This window comes from Pteropus alecto, unplaced genomic scaffold, assembly GCF_000325575.1.
Source record: "Pteropus alecto unplaced genomic scaffold, ASM32557v1 scaffold101, whole genome shotgun sequence".
NCBI classification, from domain to species: Eukaryota; Metazoa; Chordata; class Mammalia; order Chiroptera; family Pteropodidae; genus Pteropus; species Pteropus alecto.
In genome coordinates, this window is record NW_006432945.1 from 16,635,962 (window position 1) to 16,656,298 (window position 20,337).

General features: G+C 40.5%; 1 protein-coding gene across 2 annotated transcripts in view; it reads left to right on the top strand.

The window, feature by feature from the left end:
- Positions 1-20,337, top strand: part of NME7 (NME/NM23 family member 7) — a 90,502-nt gene that overhangs the window by 16,559 nt on the left and 53,606 nt on the right. For both annotated transcript variants that reach the window (XM_006907823.1, XM_025043902.1), the window contains exons 4-7: positions 841-951; positions 3,536-3,586; positions 5,802-6,009; positions 12,013-12,118. In XM_006907823.1, coding sequence (XP_006907885.1) covers positions 841-951; positions 3,536-3,586; positions 5,802-6,009; positions 12,013-12,118 — 476 coding nt within the window. The remainder of the gene's footprint in view (positions 1-840; positions 952-3,535; positions 3,587-5,801; positions 6,010-12,012; positions 12,119-20,337) is intronic.

Below are 20,337 nucleotides of genomic sequence, written 5' to 3' on the forward strand. Positions count from 1 at the left end.
CCTCGAGGATCCCGTGATCATGCTCCTCTTAGTAACATTAATAGTGCCATTGCTCGTGGTATGAAGGGAGTACAGACCTGGAGTGTTGTCATCTGAAGATGCTGCCGGCAAGATGCCGCGAGACGTCAGGTGTGTCACTTCCCTGGGCCTAGTTTTCTCATTAGTAAGATGAGGGCACCAGGTGGCGGCCACCCAGGTGACGGCCATCTTCACAGCCTGTGAATTCTGTGGCTTCACAGCGGGGAGAGCTCTCGTGGACCCCGAGCGGGGAGGGTGTGATTTTGAGCTGGTGTGGCCTTTGCCCTCCATTCACGTCAGGTAAGAAGACATTTGGTTCTTCGCGCGTCACTCACGCAATGACTATGAAAATCAATTACGTGAAAGTATTAATAGAATTTGTAATTATTTCCAAATCAATGCTGAACCAACCGCATAGCATATGGATGTTAAAGTCTAAGAGACCAAAAATCGAGCTCATAACATATTTAATGCAACTTTGTAGAGATGTTGTTCTCTTTTAAAAAATAGGTTCTAAGAAATAGAAATTTTAAACACCTGCGTTTTCTAATTTTAGTGTATTAAAATGACAATTTTAATGTTTTTCCCCCTAAGCTTTTATTATTATTTTTAGATTGGGTATCTAATTTTGGATTTCTTGGGAAAAAATAGTTAATTTAGTTTGTAGAAATTTTAATGTGACCTTTAATATACTTCTCTTTATATATCATTTTGATGTTTGATGATCTAGGATGAAAGTTAAGGAAACTACACTGCTTGAGAATTAAAAGTAAAAACTGCTGAGCTATTTTTTTCAAACTTATTTTCTTTCTTTCTTTCTAGAACATTAGCCCTGATTAAACCAGATGCAGTATCAAAAGTTGGAGAAATAATTGAAATAATAAACAAAGCTGGATTTACTATAACCAAATTGAAAATGATGATGCTTTCCAGGTAAGTTGATAATTTTCAGTTATGCAATGTCTGGTATCCTTTTTAAAAATCATCTTTTCTCATTCATGTTTAATACTTAAAAATCTACCAAATGACAAAGAATAGAATAGTAATCTTATTAGAATGAAAAAATATAAGACAGCAAGTAATCAGATGCATAATGATTAAACTCTAAGCAAATAGGAGTGGTCAGATCACACATAACTCATTACCTGTTTATTGTCTCCATTAACCTCACCTGCATTTTATTAACACCGATGTGTGATAATTGTAATCTCTTCTTAATCTGCGAGTATAACACCATATAAAAATGGCAGACGGACAGGAACGTTTGTTTCTATTTGACAAGGGAGTCCTGTTGTTGAGATTTCCAAAAGTGACGCCTTTGGAAATGTGTGTATTTAGCTCATCCTAATATATATAATTGGTAAATATAGCCGTTTACTACTCTGCAAAGCTATCCATTCTATCTGACCAGCATTCTCCATTAATGAGTGAAATACGACTTTGCCATGGGCGGCCGTTGGGGGAGCCGGCTTCAGCCGTGTCCCGTGTTACTCCGCCACTTTTTGGGTTTGCGTTTGGTCTTCTCACTGCTGTCCCCGCATACCTGTCCCATGGGACGGTTGCTTTTTTCTGTCTGAGTACAGGGACAGTGGCTAGCCATGGCTATTCAATGGAGCTTGATAAGTCTGACCCCCTAGAAACCTTAAGAAAACACCCTCAACTTAACCCCAACAATAGCGTACGTTTAATTTGAGTTTTTCCTCTGTAAGGTCTCCCAGTTTACATATTTTCTAGAGAGGCAGGAGGTTTACAGTTCAGAGCACAGTCTAGAGCTCATGACTGTGTCTCTTACTAGGTGTGTGACTAAACAGTTTACCTCTGGGCTTCGATTTCTTCGTCTGCAAAGTGGAGGTAATAATAGCACCTGAATCAGAAAGCTGTTAGGAGGGCTACGTGGGCTTGGTATACGTAGGTGCTTTGAAAAACCCTGGCACATAGTAAGTATTAAAGGTTAGCCGTTATTATTAGTTACCAGTAGTACTCGTGATACCATTACTATTTAGTGGAAACCCTTTATAAGTAGTAGTATTTGTCTTATTTCTGTCTGTACTGAGAATGCTTGCTCTTACAGCAGGCAATTGCACTGAATTCCGGAGAGCTGACTCGGAATGGTTTCGGTGAGATGAAATATTTTTTATGCCTCTGTACTTCCAATGCCTGATCATTTGGCGTCAAACTTCCCGTGACAAAGATGCCCAGGAAATCTTCGTCTTTAACTGTTACACCACCTCGTACATTTCTATTAATATTCCAGTCGAGTCTGGGGTTTTACCCGCCTTAAAAGCTAGTGAGTTCGTATGAGACTTTCACGGATGCTAGAGGAAGACGTGGGGCCTCTGGGTCGCAGACAGGGGACTGTGCCATGGTGCCGCGGGAGCGTCACGTTTGTGTTGGTTCCCGTGTCTCCGCATCCCATGGGAATAACGTGATATGGGCCCGGCGGGTGTGGTAGACAGTCGGTGGCGACACAGCTGAGGAGCGGTGAACTTGGGTGACCTGCCATTTCAGTAAACGAGCCTGCTCTTGGCACTGAAGAGACAGCACCTCATCCCTCAAAGCCGCTCCCTGGACACGCAGCTCTGGGAAACGGCGGGGAAGAAGAGCTTGCCGGGGCCTTGCGTTCCCGGCGCACCCCGTCAGACGTGTTCGGGGCGCCAGACACCCATGGGGGAGAATGTCCCAATACTAAGATCTTTCCTAAAATGTGCTCAAATGGCGGTTCCTCCATCGTTAGTTTCTTGAAGGCAGCAGCTGACTTTCATCTGACTTTGTATCTCTAGTTCTTAGATCAATGCTTTCAGTCAGCGTAGGCAATAAGTAAATATTTTATGAAAGAATAAATGGATAGAACATTGTGAGAAAATGGTACGTTTCTTTATAAGAACAAGACATAAGACAACAACAACAAAACTTCTCTAGGTGGGAATGCACTTGTGAATCTGTAAATGTTTTAAGGAAGGATTATGATAAGGTAATGAATTAGATAAGAATGAAGGGAAAATTCATGAACGCTCATTTGGTTTCAATTTTAGAGTTTGATGGAGGTCACTATGGGCCCGGCGACATGTTAGGAGAAAACTATGAAATAGTTATAATAGTTTATTAAGATTTTTGTTTTCATTAATACTAAAGATTACGATTTTTTTTCTCATTTAGTAGTTCCATTGTGTTGAAAACTAGAATTCGTCATTTTAGTGTCTTGCTGCTAACTCTTCTAAAATACTCCCCATGTGAGTTTTTTAGGCATTCAGTTTTACCTCATTTTACGCTGCAATACAATATATCCTTCATTTTTGTGAATACTTATCCTCTAGAAGTTTTTTTTCTGCAGTTGGTGATATAAAAAGCAAAAGCAAAAATTTTAAACGAGCGGAGATTTGGGCAGAATATTTGTTGAAAAATCATTAATCAGGTCACATGCAGATCAAATAGAGGATTTCATCTTTATTTCATTAATGTAAGCTAAAATAATTTTCTCACATAATTCTTAACTGTTGTCATTTTGATCATTTTACAGGAAAGAAGCAACAGATTTTCATATAGATCATCATTCAAAGCCCTTCTTAAAGTAGGTGCTGAATTTGGGGCTAGTGGCATATAATGGAGAATGTTCTGGAAAACTAAAGGGTTGTAATTTTACAATTAAATTTATTACATGAGAATTATCTGTCAAAAGGACCACAGCGACATCTTGCAACTACAGAGAACTTTCTTCCTAACAATTTTTTCTGTTCTTTTATTAGATAAGAGTTCTTATCATTAAATATCTTAAACTTTAATCAGAAGCAAATAGGATGATTTTTTAAAGGGATAATTTATTTATAAGAAGCATAGCTTTCTTTTTAGATTTAGTAGATCAAAAAAGGGTGATAATTGCATTTCATGTTGAATGTGTGTTTTTGTTGTGCCTTTAAACTCTTGCAGTTCTCATGTGCATAAACAATGTCCGCAGAACGCTTATAGCTTAAATGGTTTGACATACATTTTGTTCTTGAAATATAGCCACAAATATATGTTAAAAACCGAATCTATGTTCTAAATATTTAGGTTGTGTTTAAATTTACGTGGACATCGTGCGAGTCATTGCTGTTGACAGACAAAAGAGAGCTTACGTTTCTCGTAACAAACGGTGGTGGCCAGGCTGCCACTTACCGACGTGCCATACGGTACCTGCGCAGAGTAGTGCTTTTTAAAAAAGTTCTGTATGAGAAATTTATTATGCTATAGATTATTTACAGATAATCTATAGATTATTTACAGATTATTTATAGATTATTTAGAACGTTTCCAGGCCTTGTTAGGTGAGGATTATGTGATTCTCTTGGAATATACTCTTCGCCGTAGTCTTCGTACACGCTTGCGGCATCCTGTTCCAGCCCCTGACTTAGTATCCTCTATGTAATTAGTGTGCGGTAAATGTTATTAAATGTACGAATTAACTAGTTTTCATACTGCATCAGTAAACACATAGCAAAAGATGTAGCTGTGGTATCGGGAGGACATTGCCGAAGCGGTGGCTTCTGTGGCCGGGCACACCGTTCCACGCCACCTCGTGTTATGGGCTTTGCTGCGTGTTTGGGGAGTTCTGTATTAAAAGGACATTATACGATTCTCGAGGGAAGGATCTTGTTTTCTAGCCTATTCTGATTCGTAGCGGGTGACCATTAAATGTCTGTAGAGCAGGTAAACACGTGTTTGTTCCCTTGCCTTGAAGTTTCCGGCACCCGAGGCCTGACAGTCTGCTTGAGGAGGTCTGCGTGCCTTGTACGATAGAAAGGCTTCTCTGTACATGGCTGTTTCTCAGAATGTCCTTCAGAATGAGTCGATTTAAAGAAGAGGTACCGAAGGGAGTTAGCTCACGTACCGTGGTTCGTGCGGGCAGGACCATGTCAAGCAGTCGGGAGTTAGCACACACAAACACACAAACGGGCGTGTCACACCATGCTGCTGTCCCCAGGAGGGTCCCATCCTCTCTCTGGATGAGAGAAGAACATGGGCTTACTTTTAAAAAGGTATACTCTCCCCGCTCAGCAGTCGGAGGAATGGCGTCCCTTATTCACAGTTAAACTTGTCGTTTCTGCCTTGTACACGTCTAGAAGTGGAAAAATGAAATGAGCTTTAGTTTTTCATGCGTGCCTTGGGGTACTGCAACTCAGTGCTGGAGTTTTAATCAAGAACCTGTGTGTACACTTTAATAATTTAAGATAGGAATAACCCGCAGTAGCTTTTATGTGAATAAAAGGATATTTCTTGAAGGCCTATTGATTTTTTTTTTTTAATCATTAGACCAACTTAATGCTTATTGATTGACAGTTCATTGTCACTCTTTGAATTTGAATAGTTTTACAGAAAATACTTAGTGTAAATATGTTAAGACATCACTCTCATCACTTCATTATGAAATTTTATTTGACTGCAATAAACCACATGAAAGTAAAAAGGAAGACTTTTCTGTACCTTTTAGGACAATGGGAAAAGCATAGATCAACAATATGTACTTAAGTCAATGAAAGAGTCTTCATTCAATGAAACTGATTTTTTTTTTTGCCAAATCAACAGTAATTGATTTGACAACACTCGTGATTCAGAGTGACTCAGGCCACTGCAAGACACTCGATTTATGAAAATTTTATCTAGCCCATGTAAAAATCATTATGTCCAGTAGTTCTGAGATCATAATAGCTGTGTGTGTTGAAATACTCAGATTGTAATATATTCTTGTTAAGAGAGATACCTAGCTTGACAGAAAAATGAAGCAAATCCATGTTCTGCCTGTTTCCCAGTGAGCTGATCCAGTTTATTACGAGTGGCCCTGTTATTGCCATGGAGATCCTAAGAGATGACGCGATCTGCGAATGGAAGAGGATTCTCGGACACGCAAACTCTCTGGTGGCACGTGCAGATGCCCCTGGAAGCCTGAGAGCCCTCTTCGGAACAGACGGCATAAGAAATGCAGCCCACGGCCCTGATTCTTTCGCTTGTGCTGCCAGAGTAAGGTGTTTTCAACATATTTTAATTTTGTTTTGGTTTTGTGAAGTGTTGGATGTCAAAGTGAAGCATTTTGTCACCATTAACATGGGGTGGATTCATACAGCTGATCTACCGGTAGAGAAGACCTTTGATCTTTTGCCTAGGATTAAACTGTTTCAAAGATGTTGTCTCCTTCGTGAACTGGTAGCCTGGTCATGGCCAGGATGAGTTTTCTCTATTTAAAATACTTGTTGTCCCATTTCTTATTCCAAAGACTGAAATTACTGAGGCTAATCAGTGTCTGGATTATTGAATTTATGTGTGAATAGCAGTTTATGGACAATGAACGTTCAAAAAGAAGGCATCATAGGTCTTTAACTCAGACCTAACACTCTAGTTTCAAGCTTAACATCCTTTTCTTTTCCTATATATAGCTAGTGTTTATGAAAAAGTTTCCCTACGGTCACTCCTTGTTTTAAATCCATATAAATAAAGCATTACACTGGGCTTATACCGATGTTGCATTAACAGAGTACAAGTTTATTCTTAGCATCATGAGAAGTTCTCAGCTAATTTAAGACAGTTTTTAGTCTGGTCATGTTTACAATGAAATAATATTAGACAGTTTTATAATGATTTTTTTCTTACGACTCTATCCATACATCGTTTCAGCTCTCCTTTCAAATTAAACTTTGAATCCAATCACTGTGGTCTACATCAGTGGTCTCCCACCCCTGTGCTGTGCACCGGTACCGGTCTGGTCTGTGGCCTGTTAGGGACTGGGTCTCACAGCAGGAGGTGAGCGAATCTTCACCTGTGTTTGCAGCTGCCCCCAGCGCTGGCATCACCGCCTCAGCTCCACCTCAGATCATCAGGCATTAGATTCTCATAAGAGCACCGGTCCCTGGGGCCGGAAAGGTTGGGGACCGCTGCTCTGTGCCTTACCAAGTCTCAGAACTGTTTGATTTTATATTTATCCTCCTAGTAGACTGGGAATTTCTTGAGGATGTTTAATATACCTCCATACCTCCAGGATCTAGATCACAGGTGTTTAAAAAAGTTTTGGAATTAAAAACGACAAAGAACCTCATGATTATTGAGCGCTCACTATGTAACAGGCACCGTTCCAAGCCCTCGAGTCTCATTTTTCACAGCATCCTGTGCGGTCACTCCGATCATCCCACTTTGCTGTTGCAGAACCTGGGACTCGATAGGTTTAAGTACCTGGGCCACCTGAGGACAGAGCCCAGGCATGTCTGGCCCCAGCATCCCTGTGCCCGACTGCCACTCTCCCCTGCGTACGCTGGAGTTTCAACATTACAGTGTTTTAGAATATGGGAGTAATGGAGATGCTTTTCAGGGAATTAGGAAACTAAAGGAAATTGGTCATCAGTAACCCTGCCAACTGTATCGACAGTTTACCTATTTATGACGTGTTCCTTCCAGCTCATTCCGTTGATCATTTATATAAATTTACATAGTAAACATCATTTTACATGGTTTTAATTTGAGTCTTTTTATCACTTAATATTATATCATAACATTTTATATGTTACTAGTTTGCTGTCAAAAGAGTAAATTTTGATGGCTGCAGAATATTCTCCTGCATGAATATTACATGATTTAGTCCCTCGCCATTGGATATTTCGTTAGGTTTGATTTTTTTTTTCCCCATACTTGAAATAAGGGTGCATTGATCGTGTGATTTAATATTTCATTAATGTTTTAGATGATTTTCTGATAACAGATTTCTTATCTGATATTAGGATCGGTATAGGGAAAGTTTGATATTTTTAAAATGTTTTAATCTGAGGCATTTACAAAACCGATATTTAAAATCGCGGTGTAAAAGTTTTGGAGAAACTAAACTGGCAGCCATTTAGTGACGCTTTTATTATGGTAATGAAAGAGGGGATGCAGCGAGTCATGTTTTAGTGAGGTGGCCCTAGGGTCTTACCAGGGCGGAACTGATGAACCCTGCAACCATAAACACGAGTTTGTTAAACAACATTTAGTGAAAAGGACGTTACTTAAAGCTTATTAAATTGAGTCTGAATTTTATTTTGGGGGGAAGTCACATACATTTATCTTTCCCTGCTGGGCAGTTTAGGGACATACGAAAGGCCAGGGTAAGAGCAAGGGCCCCTGGAAGGAGAGGAGCTTTATGAAAAATGCTTAGGTGTGGGACTTCACGTCGTCGTCGTGTGAAGTCTCTGAATTCAAGTCGCCATAACAGTGACCAAGTAAAAGTGCTCTTACAAATGTTAGCTTGGATTAATGGGTAGGATGGATAATGACAGCCTGCCCAGGGGCAAAGAGGAAGCAAAGATATGAAACAGAATTACTCACTTTCACTAAGAATATGTATTTAAGTAAAACCTTTATATTCTCTGCCTTAAATACATATTTATTCAGCATATGTAAATGAGTATTTGGAAAGCTGGTGTTTTTAATTATAAAAATTAAACAAGAAAAGAAATTAAAGGAAAGATGAGACAAAAATCATTGGCCAAATAATCGGTTCAACTAGAGGCAGAACAATTTAGCACTCTTTTTGTGCTTTTGAAAGACCAACGCTAGAAAACTACCCAGGGCTTTATGCCAGCATGACCCGGATGTGAATCCTGGCCTTGCCACTGGCTGACTGGTAAGGGGATTGTTGCTCAGGCTTTCTGAGTGTCATTTTTCTCTTTGGTACAGTGCGGAGACAGACGCTATTTTATTTAGCACATGCAGAATTTCTAAGTTTTTGAATTTCAATTATTCGCAGGTATCGAGAAGGTTCTGGTGAACAAACCCAAGTCCTGGCTCCAGGGAGCTCACGTGCCTCTGATGGGGGGTGTCAGACACTGAATAACCAGACACGTAATGTGCTGGGTGCTAAATGCTCTGGAGGAGATAAAGCGAGGGCAGGGGACAGAGAAGGGACAGGGCGAGGAGGGGCCGTGTTGAGTGCTGTTGAGTACAGGGCGTCGGGACGTGCTCACTGCCTTTGGTTCGAGCGGAGACGAGGAGGGAGGTGAGGGAGAAACTCAAGCAAACGTCTGGGGAAGGCGTCGAGCGAAGGAGAGGAATCGAGGCGGGGGACATGTTTGCCGTGTTCAAGGAGCAGCGAGTCGGCGAGGCCAGGGCAGAAATGCGCGGTGTCCTGTAGAACTGGATTGGTTCAGAGTGAGAGCCACGGGCATCCCGGCCTTGGGAATTCGTCCCAGGTGAGGTAGGAGGCCATCGGAGGGTTCTGTGCAGCGACGCGATCAGCTCTGACAACTTCCACTCTGGCGCTGTGTTGAGTAGATCGGGCAGGGCGGGGTGGGTGCGGGCAAAGCTCGGGTGGGAGCACAGCTGTCCAAGGGCCAGTTGGTGGCACGGGCCAGGTGACAGGTGTGGAGGGGGCTGCATTCCGGGTATATTTTAAAGGATTTCCTGGTAGTTTGGATGGGTGGATAAGAAAAAGAGAGGAATCAGGGATCACTCTTAAGTTTTTAAAATTATTTTTACATTTTTTTGCGGGGGGAGCTGTGCAGTTGGAAGGATGGGGGAAATGGCGGGAGTGAGCAGATTTAGGGGGGAGGAGAAATCAGGAGTTCTGTTTGTAAATATGAAACGTCTATGAGCGGTAGTGGCACAGGTACGGTCATGGAGTTTAAGGACGGGGTTGGGCCGCGGGTAAATCGTGGGAGCCTTCAGAATACAGACGGCATTGGAAGCCGTGAGACTGAGCTCCCCAAGAGAGTGACCACGGGGAGAAGGCAGACGGAGCCCTGGGGCGCTGCAGCACTTGGGGGGTCAGTGAGAGAGGGCAAAGCCATCCGAGGAGACCGAGAAGGAGCAGCCGCTGAGGCAGGAAGGAAGCCACGTGGCGAAAGCAGCCGGGAGCTGGGGCGTGGTCAGGCTGACATAAGGTCAGGATTAGCGAGGGGACTCGGCAGCCCAGAGGCGGTTGGGGATTCTGGTGCGCGGCTCTGCTGTAATGAAAGCCTCCATAGTTGTGAGTTTGAGAGAATGGAGGAGAGGAAGTAAAGATGGAGAAAAAAGACTGTCTTTGGGGAGTTTTGTGTGAAGGGAGCAGAGAAATGCGACCTCCAGGAGGGCCGTTCCCTCTCCAGTTTGCAGCCCTCTGCCATGCCCCTGTCACACGGGGAAGAGAACGTTTTATTCTAAGACCTGATAACGTCGGAATCGCTCAAGTATAGACGCCTCTGTTTGTACAGTTCATCTTCCCGAGTGGTCATTTAAAACGTGCATCGGCGTGATACATTAACACATCCTGTGACCTTTCAGTGTTTAAATTCAACAAAAGAGGAGTATTTACTCTGGGCCATTCTTTTTCGGGTGCTAGAGACCCTGCAAACGTATGCGAGTCAGTGCCTTTCTTCAAATTTATAGTTTGTAGAAGACAGTTATCCCAACAAGCACAACTTTGGGGGTAAAGGGTGCTGATGGGGGCATCGGAAAGGGGTACAGGGTGCTGATGGGGGCGTCAGAAAAGATCTCCTGGAGGAGGCGATGTTTGAAGTGGCCCTTTACACATTGGTAGGGTTCTTTGCAGCTTGGGACCGAGGGCTTTATAGGGAATAGTGGAAATAACAGTGGTAAAAGCTTAGAGATAAGAAAGTATCTGTCTAAATCATTAAAATAAGTGATTAGTGTGACCATGTTTGTGACCAGTTCGAATCGCTGGGTTGTCATTTTAATGAACCATTTGGAAACAGCACAGCCTGAATCTAACTATAAAATATTATTCATTCGATTTGATTTTGTACTAGAACTATGGTAAGTTAATTAGGTTTAACTAACTGTAGTTCTGATTCTTTTTTTTAACATTTAAAAAAATTTTTAAATTTTCAGTTACAGTTGACATACAATATTAGTTTCAGGCGTACAACATTTACATAACTTAACAGAGCGATCACCCCGATAAATCTAGTACCCAGCCGACACCTCGTGTAGTTATTATGTCACTGACTGCGTCCCCTTTGCTATATTTTACATCCCTATGACTCTTTCCAACTACCAATCTGTACCTCTTAATCCCTTCATTCCCTCACTCATCCCCCTAACTGCCCTCACATCTGGCAACCATCAAAATGTTCTCTGTATCTGTGAGTTTGTTTCCGTTTTGTTTGTTCGTTTGTTTCTTAGATCCTACCAAAAAGTGAACTCATGTGGTATTTGTCTTTCTCTCTGACTTATTTCACTCACCATAATACCCTCTAGATCCATCCATGTTGTCGTAGATGGCAAGATTTTATTCTTTTTTACGGCTGAGTAATATTCCCTTGTGTATATGTACCACCTCTGAATCCATTCTTCTGTTGATGGACACTTAGGTGGCCTCCATATCTTGGCTATTTGTAAATAAGGCTGCATATAGAACATATAGAGGCACATGCTTTTTTAAAATTAGTGCTTTGGAATTGCTGGGTCCTTCTTTATTTCTTGCTCTAGCCTTTCTTTTAAAGTCTGCTGATACAAGTATTGCTACCCCAGCTTTCGTTTTTGTTTCCATTTTCAAGAAGCATCTTTTTCCATCCCTGTGCTTTCATTCTGTGTCTTTCTATCAGAAGTGAATCTCTTGTAGGCTGTAGTTCTGATTCTTCAATACTAATCTCTGTTCCTATAAAGACGTTTTAGTTTTTAATTTTATTTTACGTAGTTTAATAAAAAGTTTAAAAGTGGACCTGTGTCTCATGACCTAATGCTATGGGGAAAATAAGAACCTCCTATTGATTACTTAAACACTCAAAATGTTATGACATTATCAATTTTATTAATGGGACACAATGATACATATTCTCATTGCTTTAATTAATACTTTATATGTTCTTTTGATCGTAAGACTTTAAACAGGGTTTAGTTCACTAGTTTTAACCAGTTAAAATCATTTTTTAGAAAATTTGAAGCAAACAATTGATATTATGAAACTTTTAAAGTAAATGTATAGTTCTCCCCCTTTCACATAAATATCGTAGGCATTCAAGATAAGAGGTTACTCATGCCAAAGTCATTTCTCTCTGTTTATAGGAAATGGAGTTATTTTTTCCTTCGAGTGGAGTTTGTGGACCAGCAAACACTGCTAAATTTACCAATTGTACCTGTTGCATTATTAAGCCTCACGCCATCAGTGAAGGTAAGTGCTGTGTTGAATACACATTCAATCATTTTGTTAAGAGGAACTTATTTTCTTAATGTCTATTTTCTCATTTATTTTTTATGTAGAAATTAAAGTGTAATCTTAACATTTAATTTTTTCTTCGAAGGCACATGAATAAAGATGACAAAATAAAGGTGAGGAGAAAAGCGTCCAAATCTGTTTCTCTCTATATTTGTACCTGTGCATTTCTAAAAGATGTTCCTTGGGTTGCTGATCAGGGCCATATGCTCATCCTGTTACAGGGCTTGATTCCTTGACTTTTAATCTGCCTCTTCTCCTCCCAACCATATAACCAAGATTCACCTAGTTAAGTAGGACTCCTGATGTACAGTTTAAAACAATATCTTCCATATCTGCAGTATGCCCTTTTTGAGAAAGTTGAAGAAACTTCCTTCACTTCTCAATATCTGAAACAAAGTTTGACTAATGTATGTGACAGCTACATATGTATGACATGACAGCTAGATTGAGAGACACAAGTATATAGATGTATCCTGAGAGTTTGTAGGTTTTTTTTGTATTCATTTCTCTTCATCTATTTATTTTAGTCTGTTGTATATATTTTTGTCAGTTATCCCACATCTTTTTGGAAGTGAGATGGGTATAATTTAAAAAATCATCCTTAAAAAACTAGAATGTACAGAATAATTAACATAATTGATGGATTAAATTTTTTTCTAAGTATGAAAGTAATTCAGGTATACAATAGAAAATAAAAAAACAAAAAAGCATTGAAAAAAACAATGAAAGTTACCTGTTTTCTCATCATCCCAAGATAGTCATTGTTGATATTTTGACATTTCCTCCAGATTCTTTTATTCTGCACATACCTGTGTTTGTGTGTAACTGACACATCTGAATGTAACTGTTAACATGGTTGAGGTATAGGTCTGTAGGCTTAGGTTTTAATTTCAGTGGGAGCATTTCGGATGCTCTTAATTCTTCATGAATATTTTAATTGTTGTACACTGTGCAACCATATAGATGTAGCATAATATTTAGATGCTTAGCTCGTTTCCAGGTTTTTGTTGTAAAAATAAAGCTTTGAAGAATACATTTGTACATAAATATTTGACACTATCTCTAATTATTTCTTTTGGCTAGTTTCCTAGCAGTGGAATTATTGGTTGAAAAGATATGAACCTTAAAGACCTCATTGCATAATTAATACTCCTTTAATTATTTAGGAAGTACTTCAATATCTCGTAGATCCTTAGGACCGTAACTGCAGGAAGCAGCATGCATGGTGGTTGGCAGACATTCATGGAGAACTGGCCACGATGTGCCAGGTAGTGACCGAGTAACCTGTACATTATCATCTTTAACCTCCTTGGCAATTACATCAAGAGGCGGTATCTCACTTTTTCCAGATAAGCAAGCTGAGGCTATCCAAGAGAAGAAGTCGTTTTCCCTAATTTAGAGTAGGGAAGCCAAGATGTCAACCCCAGTCTCTTGTAACCTCCATATTCTTTCCTCTGCATGCGTGGCTCCACGCCGGTCACAGCAAAAGCATCACACGGTTGGCCACCTTCTGCAGGAAGTAATAGTAGTATTTGAAATGGCTGGTGTTGACAGCCTATGAGAAAAATCAGGATTTTATGTTGCACTCACTTCTCTTCCCTGGGCATGGCTACACACTATATATATACACACACACAATGCACACACATTTTAACGTATGAGATGAGTTCTTGTTTAAAGACCTCAGCTTTATAAAAAGCCTATTTTTGGCATCTTAATACGTTAAATTTGATCTTTATCTGAATTAATTGTTTTTTTAAGGAAAAATGTGATACATGGAAAGAAGCGAAAATAAAATAGAATTAGAATAAATACTGGTTTTATACCTTAATAACTACATAAATGACTATGATAAATCTACTAAAAATGATTGTAAATGAAATGTGATGTCAAAATGACTAATTTTATATCTATACAGGTTTAAATCATTTTTACTCAGAGCTGTTCTTTAAAGACTAACAATATTTTGTATATTCATATTTGATACCTATCATTAGAGACAAATGAGTTAAAGAAATTTTTGTAAAATTTATTTAGATGACAGAATGCTTTAAACTTTGGCATTTCAAGGCTTTCTTTTCTTTTATTTCTAAACCTCAGTTTTAGGGACTCTGAGACCATTTTGAAATGTGTAATTAACCCAGTTCAGCTTAAACTGGCTATGATGCAGTGTAGTTCGATGTCTCTCATCGAATTTATTGTTAGATCCATCAGCCCCCTTTCAGCTGCTGGCTTCTGGTTATCTTTCTTTATAATGATCTCATTTCCTGGTGTATTTAATTTCATCTGTGGTCTAGTACAGGTATGAGAGAAGAGATTTCAAAAAAAAAAAGTTGTCGATAAAAGAGCAGCCGAAGGGAATGGGGCCTCACCTGCCCTTTTGGTCGACGCCTCCCCCCTCCACCCCGGCCCAAGGCCAGCAGAGCCTGTCGATCAAGCAGCTCAACTTCTTGCTTATCACAAGGAGGGAGTGCCTAGATGGAGGCGCAGTAGACTTCACAAGGGAGAGGGCATGGCGGAGGGCGCAGAGTTTCAGGTGGGACAGAGAGCGAAGGTGGGTCTGTCAGTGCAGCGATCGGACTGAACCTGGGCAAGAGTTCACGTAATAGTTTAGGATCAGTGGAAACAGGCAAGGATCTTAACCACCGCTTTTCAGTACCAGTTGCTTGATAAGTGAGTTGTTTGCCAAGTGGAGGGAACATTGTGCAGACCGGATTGTTTTAGCAGTCCCTCGTTGGGGCAGATGGACTTCTGGGAAGTTCCTGATGCATTTAACGAAGTGATTTACTGATTTACAGCCTTATCTTTGTAGGGAGATTTCTCAGCACAAATAACAGTCATGTGGCTGTAGGTGGCCTTAGTTCTGAGTCCTGTGGTTAATCTGTATGGATTCAGTGGTCCTCTTCTCACTTCTAAGAGAAGTAGAAAAAAAAGGCAGGGCTTAGTTTGTGGAAAAGACGGTGGGGAAATACTCATATTTGGCATTCGCAGCCTTATTATAGATGTAAATTGAAATAAATTTTGTCCTTTGGGGACTCAGGTTTTGAAAGGGAAAACAAGGTGAATATTTTGTGTGTTTTTTTAAAATTTCGAGATTACGCAAAATGTTTGTTTTGATGTCCTCAGCAGTATTTACATGTAGTTAGTTAAATTCCATCGATAAAATGAGTTATTTTTACTCTGGTAGCAGGTTCAGAGGTATGCATTCTGGCTCCATGACTTAGTCACCAGGGGCCATTGGACACATTACTTAACCTCTTCGTACTTTGTTTCCTCGTCTGTGAAATGAGAATAATAGCAAACCTTCCTCGGTAACTGTGAGGGCAAAGGCACTAAAAGGGATGGTTAAATGAGTCGACGGTTCATTAATGAGGCGCCGGGATGCACGATGCACGCACGCGCTGAGCACAGTGCCCGGTGCTTAGTCGAGTGACGTGTGCACTGCCGCCCTTATGATTCCTAGTCCGTTACCACTACCACTGCCACCGCTAGTGCCGATACCAGCACCTTTTAATTGTTTAAGTAAAGTTGAATGACACCTAAGTAACAAGACGGTAGTTTTAAATGCCAACAAAATCCAGCATCCGCAGAAAGAAAGCCCATATCACTGTTTAAGGAACAAAGCACTTTCTCTTCCTCGGTAAAGTCTGAGTCTAATCGAAGTCCATGAAAGAGGATTATTGCTTATATCTAGCTGATTAGGCGGCTGTCATCTAGTACCCACGCCGATTGTCCCCGGTTGGCACTGTGCTTCTGCACTTTAATGGCCCCAAGATAGCCTTTTGAAGTATTAGAACTCGGAAGTTTTGTTGGGAAATTTTTCTGATAACAGATTTATGCATCAGACAGTGTTGCTGCACTGTTCATAAAGCTGACCTTTCTGAAATTTTGTTTCTTCCTCAGTAAAATGGTTTATGGTTTATGGTTTATCTGCCTTGAAACGCAGATATTATGTTGTCCTGTGAAACCGTATAGAAAATTCTTAGAAAATTGTATTCTGTATCTCGGTGTTGTGTTTTGGCTGTAAAAATTCTATTTTCATGGAGACCATTTCAAAGCAATTTTAGATATTATTTTTTAAAAAACATGGAGACAGTTTGGAGGTCGTCTGTTTGCATTTTATTTATTAAGGAATTATTTAGTAGAATATTGGCAAGTTTGTAAATTTAATGCCAGTATCGTCTCTGATAATCTAATTGAAACAGGGCTGGCATCAGCAAAATTATGTTCTTCAAGTTCTTCACTTTAAAAAATTGGGTTATTCTTACTCAGAACCTCTTTCAGAGTTTTGTTTCGGCCCCGAATGGTAGTTTGGATGCAATACAGGCCAAGAGCCTGGCAGACACTTTCCACCCTGTGGCACCCCTGAACTGGGGCTGACCAAATTGGTCACCTACCCAGCTTTCTCTCAGTAGATTTCCTTCAAGTAATTCAGCTTCCAGGACACTATGGAAGGGGCACGGACTTTTTTGGTGTGAAGAGATTGTACTGAATCTAAGTTCGTTTCAGTGAGCACTCTTGGAGTGGGCTCAGTTTTGCTCAGAACGTCACAATCTGAGAGCTGAGCGGTGGTTTTATATTCTGTCGGAAGTAGCATGCGGCTGCACCACGTGCCCGGACGTACACGCGAGCCCCCGACTGAATGGCAGGGCTCGGCGTGCGTTTCTGAGACACGGCCCAGGCGGTGAGAATGCCTAACGCATTGGTGAGACACGAGAACTTTAAATGAAATTAGTGATTTATTGATTTATAAGGAATCTCAGGAATTCTGCTGGTCCCTACGAAAGAATCCCAACCTTCAGGCAGAATTTAACAGTCCTGAACGTATAGGTGTGTATGAGGCTATTAAAAATATTTCATTTAGAAATAGTTAAATTTTGTGTTTGCTAATCTGTTCCAATATCTAATAACCTTTCGGGGTTATTGGAAAAGACTGTTAGCAAGGACTTCTTTTGAGTATGAACAACAAAAACAGTTTCATTACTAATTGTGGTTCATATTTATGGAGTACTAAGTACTTTACGTGAATTATGTAATTCTCAAAACTTTAAGGGTCGGTGTTATTTGAAACCCATGTCACGGAGGAGGAAACTCGGGCAGTGAGATGTCAAGTAACCTGCCCAAAGTCACACAGCTCTCGGTGGCAGTGGGTGTGGGATTCCTACAAAGTTTACCTTCCTTCTGTCACATTCTACCAGTCTGCCTCTTCATGGAAGAAGACCCTCTAAATCCCCACCATCAAGCCGGATGCTAGCGCCATTTTGCAGGTGTGGAGTCTGAGACAAGCGGGCATAGGGACCGCCCTGAAATCTGGAGGGACTTGGCTCCACCGTGGGGTGATTTGTGCTGCTCCTTGAATACCGAGGTCAGCTGCCTGCTTGTGGAAAGCCGGTCCTGGTAGAAGGCTAAAGAATAAATGGTGCGAAGGGCGACCTTAATACCCAACATCTTAATGGTGAAAAACGCTATCTAAGATAGAGCTTCGAGAAACTGCTGATGTGCTGGCCAAGATAATGGCTGTTGAGAATAATGAACAAGTTCTTGAGAATTATAAACGTAGAATACCTCCTTTAAAACTTTGCCAGTGAAATGCGAATAATGCTTTTTGTATTTTTTAAGATGTTTAATCTGACCACAGTTCTTATTTGTCATCTCCTATTTTCATATCAAGAACCTTGCTCCTGGTGTAACCGACGACACCTCTTCCAGGTTATCTGCTCTGTTCCTGCCATCTAGGGCCACTGTCTGCCTTTCACGTCCCGGAACCCCGTTCCTCTCCCCTCAGGGCCTTTTATGTGCTCTTCCCTTTGCCCAAATGCCCATCCCCTCCTCCTTCCCTCACCCCAAAATGTCATTTCCTCGGGGAACCCGAACAGTCCCCTCCAGAAGATGCTGGGTTCCCAAGTGGCATGTTCTCTTGACACTGTCTGATTTTCCTTCATAACACTTAGCACAGTTTGCTATCATATGTTATTAACATACGTACACACACACACGCACGCACACACGTGCACACGCGCGCACACACACGCACACACACGCACGCACACGCACACCTCTCTTACCCTTTACGCACGCACACAGCTATAATATATAATATATCGTATTAACTTCCGACTAATGATCATTCGCTTTCGCCCCACCAGATTACAAACTCTGATTGCAGGGACATGATTTTATTGTCATACTTTTCTCAATGTTTTATATTCCTCATTGTAATTTTTTTTATCCCGTGTCATTTACAAGTCTCGTTAGTGTCTGAACATTGTCAGAGAATATGGTCTCTATGATAATGTTTCTTTGAAATTTGTTGTCCTTTGTTACTTAGTGCGTGGTTCATTTAAAATAAATTTCCAACGTGCGCTTGAAAAGAAGCACACATTTGTTGTACTGTTCTCTCTTTATATGTAAATAACTTGATTCAAACCTGTTGTTCTAATCTATGGCCTGCTCTGCTTGGTATATCAGCTTCTGAAAAAAAGCTTTGTTAAAGTCTTGCATGTTAAAATTACGTATTATTATTATGCATTTGTTAATTTCTCCTTTTAATTTGGACTCTTTTGCTTCCTGTATTCTGAGGCTTCATTGTTATGCATCTTTTTACTCATTATGTAGTATCTTTATTCTTATTGTTTCTTGTTGGTTTCCTTAAAGAGTAGCACATCTTTTTCCAATTTATTTTTAGCCTTTCGTTTCTAATATGTATCCTATAGTCGCTGTGGTTGAATTTCATTTCATTTTTATTTTTAAAAATTTTTATTTTTTCAATCCAATCTAGTAGTCCTATCTTAGAATAGTTGAATTTATTGGCATTTCTTGTGATTACCCATCTCTCCGTAGTCATTTATCTTGCTTAAAGTTTTTTCATTCTTTCTCCCGACTTCCCCCTCCCCCTTCTAGCTTCCTGTGATAGTTTTTTTGCTGCCCTTTTTTCTCCTTATCTGCTGGTATAAAAGTCCTAGATCAGGGGTCAGCAAACTATGGCCTTTGTGCCGAATGGGGCCAGCCGCCTGGTTTTGTAAATAAAGTTCTAATTAGAACACAGCCATGCCTGTGGCTGTGGCTGCTTTTATGCTACATTAGTGGGGTTGAGCGGTTGTGACAGATACAGTATGGCCTGCAAAGCCTAAAATATTAACTCTCTTACCCTTTACAAAAGTAATTCACTGACCTCTGCCATAGAATGTATATTTTTAATTGGTTCTACCTAAATTTTAGCATGTGTACCTAACTCTGCATTTTATTAATAAAATTTAAAGTTGTTCGCTCTCTAGCTTTTTCCTAAGGCTGACTTTAGAATGCTTTAAACAGCCACTGAAATCTTCTCCTCCCATCTTTTAAATTATTGATGTCAGAATATTTATTCTCCTTTTTTTAACTTCTGCTTTTAATTATCTTTATTGCACTGAAATCTCCCATCTTTTGAATTATTGATGTCAGAATATTTATTTCCCTTTTCTAACTTATATTTTTTAATCAACTCTATTGATGTGTAATTTACGTGACATAAAATGCACCTGTAGGTGTGCACTTCTGACGCTGTATCACAGCATCTTGAGCTCACAGTCCCAAAGTCCTCGCGTGTAAACTTGACCCTGCCTGATATCTCCTTGGAGACGCTCAGAGGATGAGTCGGTAGTTTTGATTGTTTGAGTAGGTTACTGTGTGAAGGGAGAGTCGACTGGATTTATTCCAGGCTTCGTTGTGTGCCTTTCTTATTAGAGGTTCTCTACCCATGACAAAGCAGTGAAAAGTCACTCTTTTATCTTTGGAAGTCAGGGCTTGCTCTTCACACCTGATGGAATAAAGAAACATCCGTTGCTAGGCAACCAAAGCACTAGCACCTAGCAACTGCGATGTGCGCCTGAGGAACGAACCGCAGGCTCTCTTCAGAGCCTAGTGGTGTGTAGTACGAGCTAAAGACCCAGACTCCTCCGTCTGCATTAGGAGAAACAAGGATGTGGATACAGGAATGACAGAGCTCAGTGAAAATCCCGCTGTACCTGGCGAGGATGAGTGTAGAGAATGACGATTGAACTTCCGTGGCCTGACACTTGCTCATTGTGTGACCTTGAAAGATTTCTTGGCCTCTCTAAAGCCTCATAGTTTTTCATCTGCAAAATGAAGGTGACAGAACCTACTTCATAAATAAGTTAGTACATGTCATGCGCTTC